The sequence below is a fragment of the Lingula anatina genome, chromosome 1 (genome assembly GCF_051362555.1).
Source record: "Lingula anatina isolate TDL-2025a chromosome 1, LinAna3.0, whole genome shotgun sequence".
Taxonomy (NCBI): domain Eukaryota; kingdom Metazoa; phylum Brachiopoda; class Lingulata; order Lingulida; family Lingulidae; genus Lingula; species Lingula anatina.
The window spans coordinates 51,498,390-51,511,830 of record NC_141767.1 but is presented as its reverse complement, the minus strand read 5'-3'; the positions used below and the strand labels follow the sequence as shown (position 1 = coordinate 51,511,830).

The 13,441-nt window shown below is 36.9% G+C and overlaps 1 protein-coding gene across 1 annotated transcript; it reads right to left on the bottom strand.

The window, feature by feature from the left end:
- Positions 1–5,256: 5,256 nt before the first annotated feature.
- On the bottom strand, positions 5,257–10,526 carry LOC106160759 (uncharacterized). The gene is made up of 9 exons (XM_013537451.2): positions 10,381–10,526; positions 10,079–10,145; positions 9,821–9,889; positions 8,526–8,756; positions 8,094–8,309; positions 7,562–7,917; positions 7,172–7,268; positions 6,798–6,886; positions 5,257–6,480 (listed from the first exon to the last, which is right to left on the bottom strand). The coding sequence occupies exons 2-9, from the start codon at positions 10,122–10,124 to the stop codon at positions 6,397–6,399; spliced, it is 1,188 nt and encodes a 395-aa protein (XP_013392905.1). The 5' UTR covers positions 10,125–10,145; positions 10,381–10,526; the 3' UTR covers positions 5,257–6,396.
- Between the last annotated feature and the right edge of the window lie 2,915 nt (positions 10,527–13,441).

The window sequence follows — 13,441 nt, the reverse complement described above, 5'->3', positions numbered from 1 at the left end:
TCATTTTGATGACATATTGTCAAAGTATGACATTTTGTGTAAAAGATTGGACAAATATTTTATTCAAATAGCATGGCAGCAAAAGAAGCTCATGTGTCACGCAGATTGGGCTCATGTATAGATCTGACTACTTAAACAGTGGCAAAAGTTACTAAAGAAGTTCAGAAAGACTTTTTGGCGTGGTCCCGCCAATCAACTAATATGCCGTTAGAGATAGGTGGAAGTCAAGTAGACGGAGTCAGGATAATCATAGTTCAGCTGCATGTATATTTATATACACATAGACACACTCTCACACACACCTAGGGATATGGTTAAGATATTACTTTTTCAAAAAAAATTATTCATGCCGCCTCTCGCATTTTCGTTCTTGAACTTAATATTGACTTTCAAAAATTAGATCACATTTTAGTTCTTAAAATGCTTACTTTTTTTAGAAACTAATCACGTCCAGTGTATGTACTATATGAAGGTAAAAAAGTGACTTTTGCTTCTTTCTAAACACAAGCAGGGTGCATATATTCAAAACCCAACAGTGGCGCAGCTAGGGGCCTGTGAGGGTAACTAAACAGATCCAAAGCTATCGAATTCTTGAGCACTGGTGTTTCAAGTTAAGATTACATAAATACATAAATCCGTGAAATGAGAATATCTGCTTAACTTTTGTGCGGCTATAACATTCGTAATATGAATAAGAATAAGGAATGAAACTAGCAAAAAAAAACATCCCGGTGCAATATGATGATTTGACAAACCATTCAAGAAATTTACATAGTTCTAAGCGCACTGGTATAGATGACTGTCAACGCTGTCTATCTTAATAGACGTATTAGAAGGTGAAATTCTAAACATGCCTTATCGCAAGGGTGAAAATATATATTTATAACCAATAAAACTGTTGTCTGCTTGCCCTCCATCATTTTGCTGTCATATTACCACTATTAACCTTGTCGAATTTCTATTTCTAGATCACAAAAAGACAGAGGATTGTTTTCCTGAAAATTACACCGAATTCAGAAACAAATAACGCAATTCTGTGGCACGACATGTGGCATGAATTTGTACTTTGTCGACTGAAATGATATATGAAGATGATTTTTGTCAAGAAGGATTTTGATAATACATTAAATCCCCATTGGCGCCTCAATGCATTAGGTTAACCGTAGAACCCCGTTTCCTTATGTTTGAATGCCCACGCTTATATGTGCACAAACAAGACTCATCAGTATCAGGTGGGTTGTTTCCTTGTAACAAGGCATCGATTTTGCAAAGAAACGTTTACAGTTGTCACCACACATTCTTAACGCATGACCAGGACACGATTTCCTTTTAATTCCGAACACACTGAAAATCTCTACAAACAATGTTTACGTTATGGCATTTTTGGTGGTCATTGGGATATCACGTCATCCGGGTGATTCCTTCCTTGGAAGTGCATGTAGTAAGGTGGTCATAGTTTTAATAATAGAAAGAACAGACTTTTTTGGAATGTAAAAGAAAAAAAGACAGGGCGTGTCATGCTATGTATTAGTGGCATTAATGAAGAAAAACTGGTTTTTAATTTCAGTGAGAAAGGTTTGTAGATTTATCTGTGAATTATCTAGAGACTTGTCATTTAAATTCCATCAAAAATAGCTTACGAGTTGTCGGTTTACGTATAAGTGTTGTCATGGTCATATATTCTGCACTTGCATCATGTCCAGCACAGACCATCTGGCTGGTAAGTGGTCCACCTATAAGACCAAACTCGACGACCACAACCACGTGTACGCGTAAGCGCCAATGTATAGGTGTGTATGTGAGTGTGTGTGTGTGTGGGGGGGGGGGTATGGGGGGGGGGAGTTTGAGCGTAATTAGCATTTTTAAAGCTTTTCATTATTCTTGCAAACTGAAAAAAGAAAGGGTAGTCGATGACAAATACATTTGTGGTGTTACACTAAATATCATTCTATTTTATTTTTCATCTATCTCCATTGAGCCTCACTTTCCACTAAAATTACTGATAGGATACAGTGAACTTATGATTAAAATCTGGGCCTGGTTCAGCGTTGAATAAAATTTCGAACTTACAGTTCATACCAAATTTAGATATTTTGTGTGTGAAGAAACGCCCTAATGATTTTTGTATCGAAAATACAGCATATAACGAATGATAAAATAAGAAATGCAATTGCTTTGCTTTATACAATTTAGGATAGATTCAGTGTATGGTTTTTTGTGCTAATTTCAAAGAAACACGTTTAATTTTTCATACAAAAGTAACAGCTGGTCAAGAAACATATCGTCTGCCAAAATTCATTTTTCCTTATTCAACGAATTTACTCATTTTTCGTTAATATCGAAGAAAATATAGCCGAAAGATAATATGTCTCTGATGTAATTTTTTTGTGTGACACACCATTTCTACTCCCATCAATGCTGCATATTTTCTACATGGCAAGTTTGTTTTATTCTATGTATCATTTTATATAATAAACGATGTTTCTCTGGAAAATAGATAAAATGTTGAAATTGATAAAGATGAAAAATAAGAACTATCTCCTATTATCTATATATATTGTATGCGACCTCTGTCAGTTGACACGAGTGTATCAGATACAGGTTAGTGGAAATGCATGCAGAAATTAATTTACTCCTAAAAAATTATTTGCAGTAATAACTTGTATATTGACTTATATAAAGGTGTACACGCTTCATTTTCTAAAAAGAAAGAAAGCTGATATATTTTGAATATTCATGTTTTTCATGCATTTTGGGAAAAATTGAAACCTTCTTTATCTAATGGTATTTATCGGAAATATACAATAATTTTACCTATAGAAAAGGAACAACCGCGGGAAAGAATGATGCGCACAGAAATCACAATGCTTGTATTCATGGACCAAATGATGACAGCCAAACAATAAATCAAACTGCGGCCTATTTACGTAAAGGTAGGGGGAAAATGATATATCCGAATTAGTGGTCTCTCGTTAAAGGATATAATTTCCCCATAGGAAAATGTTTTTAAGATTTCAAAACGTACCCCCCCCCCCTCGTCTAGTCCCCTTTATTCATGTTGTCTTCCATTTATTACACGCTTTGTGTCTTGAAAAAGCGGAATCAGCTTCAGCTTCCCAAACTTTGCAGGTGCCTTGTTTTTGAAGAGACTTATCTACTCCATCACATTAACTTTAAAGAGTAATGGTAATGCCCATGATTACCCCCAATCATAATATAATTTTAGTGTAATGTTCAAAAAGCAGGCGAATAAAAAGTGGATCGATTTTTTAATTGGAAATTCATATTTGGTCGAGAACAATCGGTTTTTGAATTCCTTACATGTAAATCTGTGTACAAAGTCCATTGTTTTTACTTGACGAATAGACGAAAGCGAAATATGCTTACAGTCACCACTCTTTCAGTCTCCCTGCTGGACGCGAACTTTTCGTTTCACCGACTAGCCGCCCTGTTATCGCGTTCTATTACATTGGTGTATGCTGTCTGCCATTATCTATCGGACACATGCGGTTATCGCCAACATATCAACAAAGTCGGGGTTTCCAATACATTTTGAGTGCAATCACCGGTCAATCTAAGGCGATCTTAACGTTATGCCGTTTTGGTATGTGAAAAAAAACTATACAGGTATTGTATACAGCGGTTAACCTAGGGCCATCTTACGCTATGTCGTTCTAAAACTGTGATAAAACTATGCCCGCATTGTGATGATGCAGTCATAAATTACACATACTTGCACTTCTATTCGATTGTGTAGATGACCTCACTATCATCAAACACAGTGACACTGTCACATTGTTCCACAAGAACACCGAGTACCTGACCGTGCCATACAAGTGATGCTTTTTAACGAATATATTTTTAAGCTAGGTGACATGCAGGTGTTAGCCCTTAATCTTTCAGATGTTAGTAAGTCTGCTCTCTGCGTTGAGTCCACTCATAAAGGTCAATGTTGGGTTGACAAACTGCAAGCAGCAAATGGCAAACGAGACCATCAAACCAGATTCCTTACTATCGATGAGCTGAACTGTCACATGCCCATGTATTTTTATACCTGTGTACGTTCATTAGAATATGTGTAGTAAATTATTTTTATGGTGTAAGTGTTTCACCGAGGTATTGTAAATACATGCACACTATATCGCGGTCGGCCGCTCTAAGCATTGGACACCTACTGCATCAGAATTTCTATCGTTGCTGGATCTGTATTTCATTTGATTTTGTATCGGTAAGGGTCAAAACTTACTCAGGTTGACCACCAACTTTCATCGATAGATTAAATCTTATTATTAATCGAAAAATATGTCCGAGAAACAGCCTAGCTGCCACATTTAAAAAAACGAAGTGGAGAACATACGTTGCAGATGTAGGTTATTTTATCAAAGCCTTTTTTTTTGCCAGGTCGTGTGTTAAACTGCCATTACAGATTGACGTATGTACTTTCAAAGGACCTGCAGCTGAACTTTCACTTTCCTGTCTACTCATCATGGGGGCGGCTAGTTTCTGTACTCATTCATTCTTGCAAGATTTGACGTTATTTTGGTCTTCAGTCCATAGTTTGGCTTTAGGGTCGGTGAATTAATCTAAGACGGAGTTGACGGTTTTCGTTGTCTGGAAGGATTTTTTTAAGACACGGCGGGAGCTTTTGTGAACACGCGCCATACTGTCCCTGTTCGTGTCGTATGGGTCACGTCAGTTTACAGATAAATCAAGAAGCCCCCCTCAGATGCAGATCAGATCCAGACATTAAAAAAAGGGATTGATTATACTTTATTTAGTGCTGATTCCACTAAGATAGAAAAGGTTATCTCTGTTGGGGTTAGAGATAGTGGGCGTTAGGTGCATGAACACGTATTTAAAAAAGGACACCGACGTAAAATAAAATGACATTTCTTCTTTCTCTTGGGTTTCTGTAGCGCTACTAGCTTATGCAAATTGAGCACAGAAATAAAGACAAGAACTATTCATGTACAAGAAATGAACAATATCCACCGAATATATAGGAAGTAAATATAATGTACAAAATCAAAGCAGTTCACAAGTTTAATATGCGTCTCACGGTTGTCTTTCCTTCCCTGCTGTAAATGGGACACGAAATGAGTGTTTTCTCTCTTACATATTACTGTAACGTAATTTCCACACTTGGTGAGCATGTGAGAAGTTGAAAATGAAGTACGACACGAAATGTACTGTCAGCAACGATTTCAAAGCTTGCCAAACAGCAATTACTGTACCTGACGACACAAACCAAGTAAATTGAGGCAGTCATGATCTGCGTTTATTGCTCTCGTTAATATACAATTATATACCTAATGGTAATGGATTACGTTACGGTAAAGGCTGCGTGGTGAATGCAATTAAGTATGATTTAACAGCATGCCTCCCGCGAACCTTGCGACCTACGTAAAATTCAGTCTCCAAGTCCATAGAACAGTCTGGCAGAATAGCAGTGGTGACCGACCATTCCCCTATACAGTAAAAACAACGCCGCCATTGTTGATTGCCCTTACTTCCATACCGTTTGATGTCACGAAACTTATAGTTCATCTGCATATGCTACTTATTAATTTTGCCTGAGAACAATGTACAAAAATGCTGTCATTTACTCTCCCTTTCACATAAGAAGCTGGTTTAACCATAAGATTGTGATGTTTTTCATGAAGAACACCCCAGGGTCCGTGATTAAACATCTATTCGGTACCTGGAAGAAGCATGCTGGAGTATCTAGCATTCGTGCCGTAGTATAATCTTCATTCAACAGTCTTTTTCCTTTTCAAAAACAATACGTAGTTTTCGCATTTCTTTCGTCGTTGTTGTTGGTGGTGTGTCTGCCACGGAATGAGTCAGCAGCAGGTGCTATTTATCCCTGCGTCGTCATCAATTTATCACAATCATTTTCTCTTTTTTTTCCTTTTAAATCTTCACCAAAATCGATGCTACTGACAGTGATTCCACTGTGACATTTGTACAAGATATTGCTGTATTGTCCACTACTTCTAATATATTAAAGTGCTACTAAACTACTTCTACATATATAACCTCTTCTACGTCCTGTTGATATTTTATTCAATATCTGATCTACCTACAGTTTGTGATTTCAGGTATGGTTTATAAAGAATACAAATAACAGCTGTTTTGCCACTTTTACTTCAAGTGTATGGATAATTGTCTTCAAAAGAGTTGAATTTTGAAAAATGTGTAGGAGAAACTAAGTTATAAAGATAGCCTTGAGGCTTGCACAAAAATAATTTCGTCTTTGAGTAGTATAACAAGTCTATGGTTTCATATTTAAATGGCCTCTGCTCCTCCTCTTTCTCCTTTGGAACAGTACAAACACATTGCACCCTAATTTTCCGTTTGAAACTCATGTCATGAAAAGGGTGTCAGAATCGAGATCTAAGGTTGGATTTTGATGTTCCGAGCTCCGTCAAACATGGCGTCCACCTCACCCTGCGACAAGGTACGGTCGTATATTTGGAACTATAAAAAAGATAAATTGAGAGATACATATGTTTTTCCCACACATAAAGTTCTTCCTGGCATACCAACAGCAAACAAACAACAGTATTCGTTTTAAAATGATAAGGTACGTATTTTTTTCTGTTACGACCCCTTCCGCCGGCGATATGAATCACTGTAAGAAAACGTTTTATGAATGTATAAATAATGACATGGCCAAAATGAGGAGAAAATGTTGATTTTTTTTCTGTACTAAAAAAGGTTTATTTGGATAATTTGGATTTTCATTTTTTTTTATTTGTTTGTTTATTTGAGGTCTGTGATTTGTGGAAACCTACCTCATCGATGTACCCGTAGAAGTGGTTTTCCCCATTACAGTCCATTCCCTTTCCTAAATTCAGAGGAGCCAAGGTGGCTGGGATTGCTCCTGTATTATGAAAATGAAAATTGTTAATTAAAACGTTACTGTACCCACTATGCAAAGGACTAAAATTCGACCAGAAACACAGGGGTGGTAGAACCATAACATAATTAATAAAAAAAAAAAAACTAACACAAACTTTAGTTTCAGTTAAGCTTTATACTGTAAAACATAAATGCTCCTCCAACATATTTACTCAAACCACTTCTAACATCTGCAGCTCAATGAAGTACAATGTGCTTGTTGTGCTATGCCACTGCCCACCTCGACAGTTATCACAACCACACTCACCAACTGCAATCTGCTCATACTGCATCTGCTTGTTGAGGTAAGCGCGCAACTTCAAGCCATCATATGTCATTACGAAATGATTGAACCCAGTTGGCATCTGAAATAACAATTTTTAAATTGGTAATTACAATTTTTCATAGATCTTTCTCTCTCTCTCTCTCTCTGTGTGTGTGTGTGTGTGTGTGTGTGTGTGTGAATGAGTTAGTATATACATGTTGTCGGGTCAGCTTGGTCAGCAAGTTTAATCATTGTTTATTCCTTTTTCTCTACGTCCCTAGGAACACATAAACACTTTTTGCTTCTTTCTTTTCTGTAAGATATCGGTTAAGAATAATTTTGGTAAAGTTGGGGAGACAAAAACCCAACATTTTTCGTTTTAGGTAAACGTACCTCACGGAATACGAAGTCAACTGTGTTTAGGGTTTCATTACTCTGAATGAGCACTTTGCCGGTGAGTGTGTTTCCACTGGTGTGGAAATCGATGGTAGGCACCACTCGGCAGTTTCCGTTATTGAGAATGCCCTGTTTGCCGGTACCTAGGGACATATACCAGAACGCCATGGTCATAGATGAACCGAAGGGATAGTTGTTGAATCTAGGGATTTCCATGTGAACAGAGCCGTTGAAGTAAGCGGCGTTTCCAATTTTACCCTCCTTAAGACCAACGCCTTTATAGTCAGTCCAGAAGTTGTCAACCTCTGTGTTCATGTGCTCGTCGAATGAGAACATGGCGAGAGCTTGCTTTCCTGAAAGAAAAGAAAAGGTGGGTGAAAATCTACTTTGAAAATTTACTGGGCCCTTAGTTTCTTCAATTTCCACCCAAACTTCATAAAAATAAGACTTAGTATTACGGCTCTGAATTTCATATGTTTTATGTAGTTATTAATAGATAATAATTTGTGCTTTATAATGCACATCTCACCTGCAGCAACGCATCTGCACTTGTTAGTGTTAAACTGCCATGGGAAACAGCTCACACGCTCAATGGTGGTGTTCCCGCCCATGGTCTGGCTCCTGTAGAAAATCTGAGCATCGTTGGGAACGGACAAGTATGTCCAGCCATCAGGACCCTGGCAGCTAGAGCCAAAGCTTGGCAGAGTGGTGGGTCCCAGAGTGGTGGTAGTGGTGGATAAATCGACTTATTAAAAAGAAAAATATATTTAAGTATAGAAGTATGATGCGGTTTATAAATGCCTTGAATGTAAGTTTCGTTGACACCACTTGTAATTTTTTTAGTTCAAATTGTACTATATGATAACACCTGCTTGTCAATCTTCCTCCTCTCCCTCTCTCCCTCTCCCTCTCACATAATTGTTTCTTGACAAAACAATCTGAACAACCGAGTTGCACTCACCTCCTGGTGGACACCTTGGTGACGGAATTCTGGATCCTGGGCACTCAGCCATGTCACATGCGACACAGGTCATCATCCTCATGTCAAAGAGGGTGCCGCTTGGGCAGTGCATTCTGTTAGCGTAAAGCTTGCCGGTTTCATCCTTGTCACACTGGAGGAAGGCGGCACAGTCGTTAGGATCGGGGTAGAATCCGACGGTGTTACGCTCTTGTGGGGTGTTGATGCAGAATTCTAAAAACAATAAAACAATGTAAGAAGTTGTACACCAACTGCTTGAGTATGAGAGACATTTGACTTGCCTTTTTTCTTTTGAAAAATAGAATTATATTTATGGATTTATAAGCGCGTAGGAAGCAAATTTTTAGTGGAGTGGGCAGGAGACCATTCAGAAAAAATGTGCTTGGCCTTATCCCTCTGCTTCTCGCGCTAAATACTGGCGTGCTTGGCAGAAAGGGTATTCAGGGCAAACCCCCTAGCTCCGCAATCCCCATGTCCATGATTATGACAAATGAAAAAGTTAATATTCTCCATATAAACATCAACTGTGCAGTCATATAAATGGCAAAAAAATTTAAATAGGTTGTCTGTCTCGTGAACTTTGTAACATTTGAAATTCAAAAATAAATGGTCGGTCAAAATATCTATACTAAAATTTCATAAAACACGAAATTTTAACTATTTTTTGTCACGCCAATACGACATGTGTCAATTTTAATGTTATTTAGAGGCCTGTTCAGTAACCTGTTGCCCTTAATGTGCGTGTCACACGTGTCGCAGACCATGACGTTTCATAATTGTCACTGACTGGTGTTGGTAACCTACAGCATTACAAAGCATTACAAAGCGTAAAATATACCAACACGCAAATCGTTTAGAATTGTATTTAGACAGGTGTATGTCTATTTTTGACGAAAAGATTTTCTGCTGAATTTACCGGTGTTGTCTACTTGCAGGGCTATGGTTTTCCATAGCCACTTTTATCCCAAGACAGCGGCTTACTGACAGGTCGCGTGCCTTCTCATGGCCCTATTAATCAAACCTCAACGATATAATTTCTTCAACATTTTTCTTGCAGGTTCCTCAAAACGTACATTTGTTACTGCATACTTAACGTCTTATTCTGACACAGTTGTTGCTACTCTATCTTGGGTTTCAAACATTATTTTTTATTTGTGATTGACCTTTCTTGCATAGTCAGAATGATATTTGTCAAACTTGTGGCTTACAACAGAATCACGTTCTATTATTACTGGAAGCTAAGATGAATATATTAGATCAATTAAAAGCCAGTCTACCTGCTGGTGAGACAGTGGGTCCTCTCGTACGGACTGGGCCTTCGGTAGTGGTGGTGAAGTCCACTGCGGCTGAAATAAACACAGTCACTGATGAAGATTAAATTCTCTTATAATTTCAAAGTTAACCTTGTTAGTTTGACGTCGTTTTGAAATTGAATAATATCAAGGTTTAATGAAAACAATTAAGATTTAACTCTTTATGTAAATTATTACGAATTACATTTTTGGTAAATTTAAAGCATATCGTGGTGTACACACCTGCAAATATGCTGTGCACCGTGACGAGTAAAATAAAACACTTCATCTTGCCTTTTTTTTCACCTATCTGAAACAGAATTGAAATATCTTGAGCTGTTCTTAAAATGAATAATTGCAATTCATAAATATATTAAGTCATTCTGCACTTAATATATGGAATTCCCATCTGCCAAAAAAAATCCTTCTGTCATCTAGCAAACTAACTTAAATTAAAAAATAAAGTTGTATGTATAGGGTAATTTAAATGACTACGAATATTTTCAATGGATATCTGGTTGAAATGTAGTTATAAAAGCACTTACTAATTTTGGCACACTCCTAAAGCTGATTTTGTACTTCCGAGATGCGGACAGAGGTAAAACAGCTTCACTGACGAGTGCCGCACACCTAAGACCAAGTTCTCACAGGGCGCGCCCTTATATATTCGCCTCGGATCCATGTTGTCATGGAGAATTTACGGACTCCATCTTTGGGTCAAGGATGAGACATCACATTGTGTTGAACCTGTCGTTTAGAATTTTCTTGAGATAGTTCCCATCACTTCAAAAAGCTGACAACTCATTCATACTGCGTGCACCGGCTGCTGCGTCATTGTAGCTACTCAGACTGTAGTTTTAAGTAATCACTGAATATAAATTATTCAACTACTTTGCTACTTCAAACTAATTAATGAACTATTGCATATTGCGTAAAGGTGACAGCATATGTGGATAACATCATGTTAAAACCAATTTTGAACTCTTTCGCGTAAAACATGATTCGAAGGGGATATCATTTTTCACTCCGTTAAAAGGAATGTAAATTCCTCAAAATTATGCTTAGCTTGTGTTGCGTTTTAAAACCGTTCTTCGTCACTAATTGTATGCTAATTTCTTCATTCATTTTGAAATAAACACCCATTCCTACAGAATTGAACATTTTTCAAAGATCACATGAAATCTTATCTTCTGCAAGGATGGTACCACTTGGTGTTATTTGTGGACAAATGGTGGCGGACATTTACAGGACCAAGACGAAACTTGTCAGAAACCATGATAAACCGATGGACTGTAGAATTTACACTAACGTTATTTAAACCAAGCTGTCCAACCTCTAGACGTTACTTTTTCTTTCTTTTCTTTCTTTCCTTTTTTTAATCTCGACGTACACATGTTACTTTTGAAGAAGTAGTTCCTTATTTTTAAAAAATAATCAGTCCTCTTTTAAAACAAGTTTTCCGAAGAAAAATGCCGAAAGTATAACTATCACTGTGATGCAGCCAAAATAATAACAGATTTGGTCAATTTTTTAAGTGCTCCCTAACTTAACATCCCACAGAGAATTTTTACAAAATTGTGTGATTTTGAAAATTCTGATGCAGCTATGGTCCTCACAGTGGCTTCTTTTTCTTCTTCGGAAGATAAAGATTGTCATTTCTATATCTGGGTTGAGGGGGGGGGGAGAGGGGGGAGGTTGGGAGTGGGAGGTGGTCACCTCATCCCCACTGGATCCTTTAAACATAAAATACGGCGTTCACGTGGGTAAATATTTTTTCGCAATTTAATGAAATATTGTTCTTTGCGTCTATGCAATAAAAATGTTCCTACCACTTAAGTTGATCTGGTAATATATTTACTTTATTTCTGTAAAGATGAAGTTTAAAATCCACAGAGATCCATTCTGTCATATATATATATATATATATATATATATATATATATATATATATATATATATATATATATATATATATATATTCTTAACGGCATATTTCAAAATGTCCAAACTAAATCGTCCTTTGTAATTTGAAATGTTGTCCAAGACATATGCTGCCATTTCCTATTACTCCCTGTGCTCTCCTTCCATTTCCGTAGTCAACAGTAAGATGTCAGAGAACATGTTATATGTGCCTTTATTTTTAAAATATCATATCATAATTAAAATGTTAGATTAATAGTCATATAGTCATATAAAAGTACACGTAACTCTAATCGTGGTCACCCATGGCCACCAGCTGATTCAAATCACAATCTGTGTGACCGCCAGGCACATCTCGAACACGCAAGCCAGGCATGCCTGATCACAGAGTGGTACAAACACGCGGTAAAAGATCAGAGGCAGCGCTCCGTGATAGCCCGGGAAACAATTGAACTGTCAAATGTCACTGCTCTTGTGAACAGAGGTGTCAAGATTAAGCGTGCATCGACATTACAAACTCACGCTAAATTCCAGGGGTGAAGGAAAAAATAGAGAATAATGACCTAATATACTAAAGAAGATGTACAACAATGCAATTTTGGCTCCTAATTTTAACATCTTTCTTTAATTTTCTTTTTTCATTTAAGAGTGGAAAAAAGACACAAGTGACAGACTGTTGGACAAAAATATTTATAGTTGTATAGTAACAAAGAGGTGACACTGCAAATGAATTGTCAGTGAGGAAAGAATTATGTTCAGTGGTACACAGACAGCAAGGTACAAAATTTCCCCATTCATTTTTATGGTTTATAATTTTTCTATGTATTTATTGAACTGGATATTTATTATTATTTTGTTGCGAAATCCAATAGAATAAAAAAAAAAGAAAATGAATGAAAATGTCTAAATGTATATAAAGACAGTAGCTATTTCTGACCGAGGTATGCTTCTGTGTATAATACGTCGTAGTAATAAAAATACTTTTCACTTAATTTTTGTCGACATACGTGCTCTATATTGCCAGATCCATGACGTGGGTTTTTGTTTTTGTTCTCTACGTTATCGCAAACAAGAACATTTACGCCAAACTTTCGTTTAAATAACATCTGACCGCATTTAAGAAAAATGGACGGTTAGATAAGCAACACAAATTATACAATGCCTTCTACCTTCTACGGGATTTTTTACTTTCTGAAGACATTTTCTAAAGAAGCGATTTCTGGCCTGGAAAAGAATGTAATGTTTTTCTTAAAAAATTTCTACCCCGCGTGTCTTCTTGAATATATGAACTATTTGAAAAGATCAAACAAACTGAAAGAAAAGAGATTTATTTAAGATATATAGTTTACACAAATTCACATTTTGCACACGCAAAGAGGAATAGCCACATTCGCTGTCAAATATTCATTTGAGCCGCAGAGTTCTCACGATGCATGTGTGATGATAGTAATCGATATACAGGTGCCATTGATCACACTTGCTATGAGTACGTTGAACATTACGATTTATAAGAATATGGCAATTCCAGATAACCTGTCCGCGTGTACAGAGCCATTTAAAGACATCTAAATCACGCCTTGGATGATGTCGTGCATCCAGATACAAAGAAACCATTGTTATACTTTAATAGGACAAATAGGATTGAAGAGCAAAGTTTTGTTTTTGTTTTCTCAATTGTTGTTGTCA

What these genes read in the sequence shown, in the direction of transcription:
- LOC106160759 (XM_013537451.2), bottom strand. Translation starts at nt 10,124, where the DNA reads ATGAAGTGTTTTATTTTACTCGTCACGGTGCACAGCATATTTGCAG. An exon ending in GGTGCACAGCATATTTGCAG is followed by an intron (nt 9,890 to 10,078) that starts GTGTGTACACCA and finishes TGTTTATTTCAG; the next exon opens with CCGCAGTGGACTTCACCACC. An exon ending in ACCAAGGTGTCCACCAGGAG is followed by an intron (nt 8,310 to 8,525) that starts GTGAGTGCAACT and finishes CTTTTTAATAAG; the next exon opens with TCGATTTATCCACCACTACC.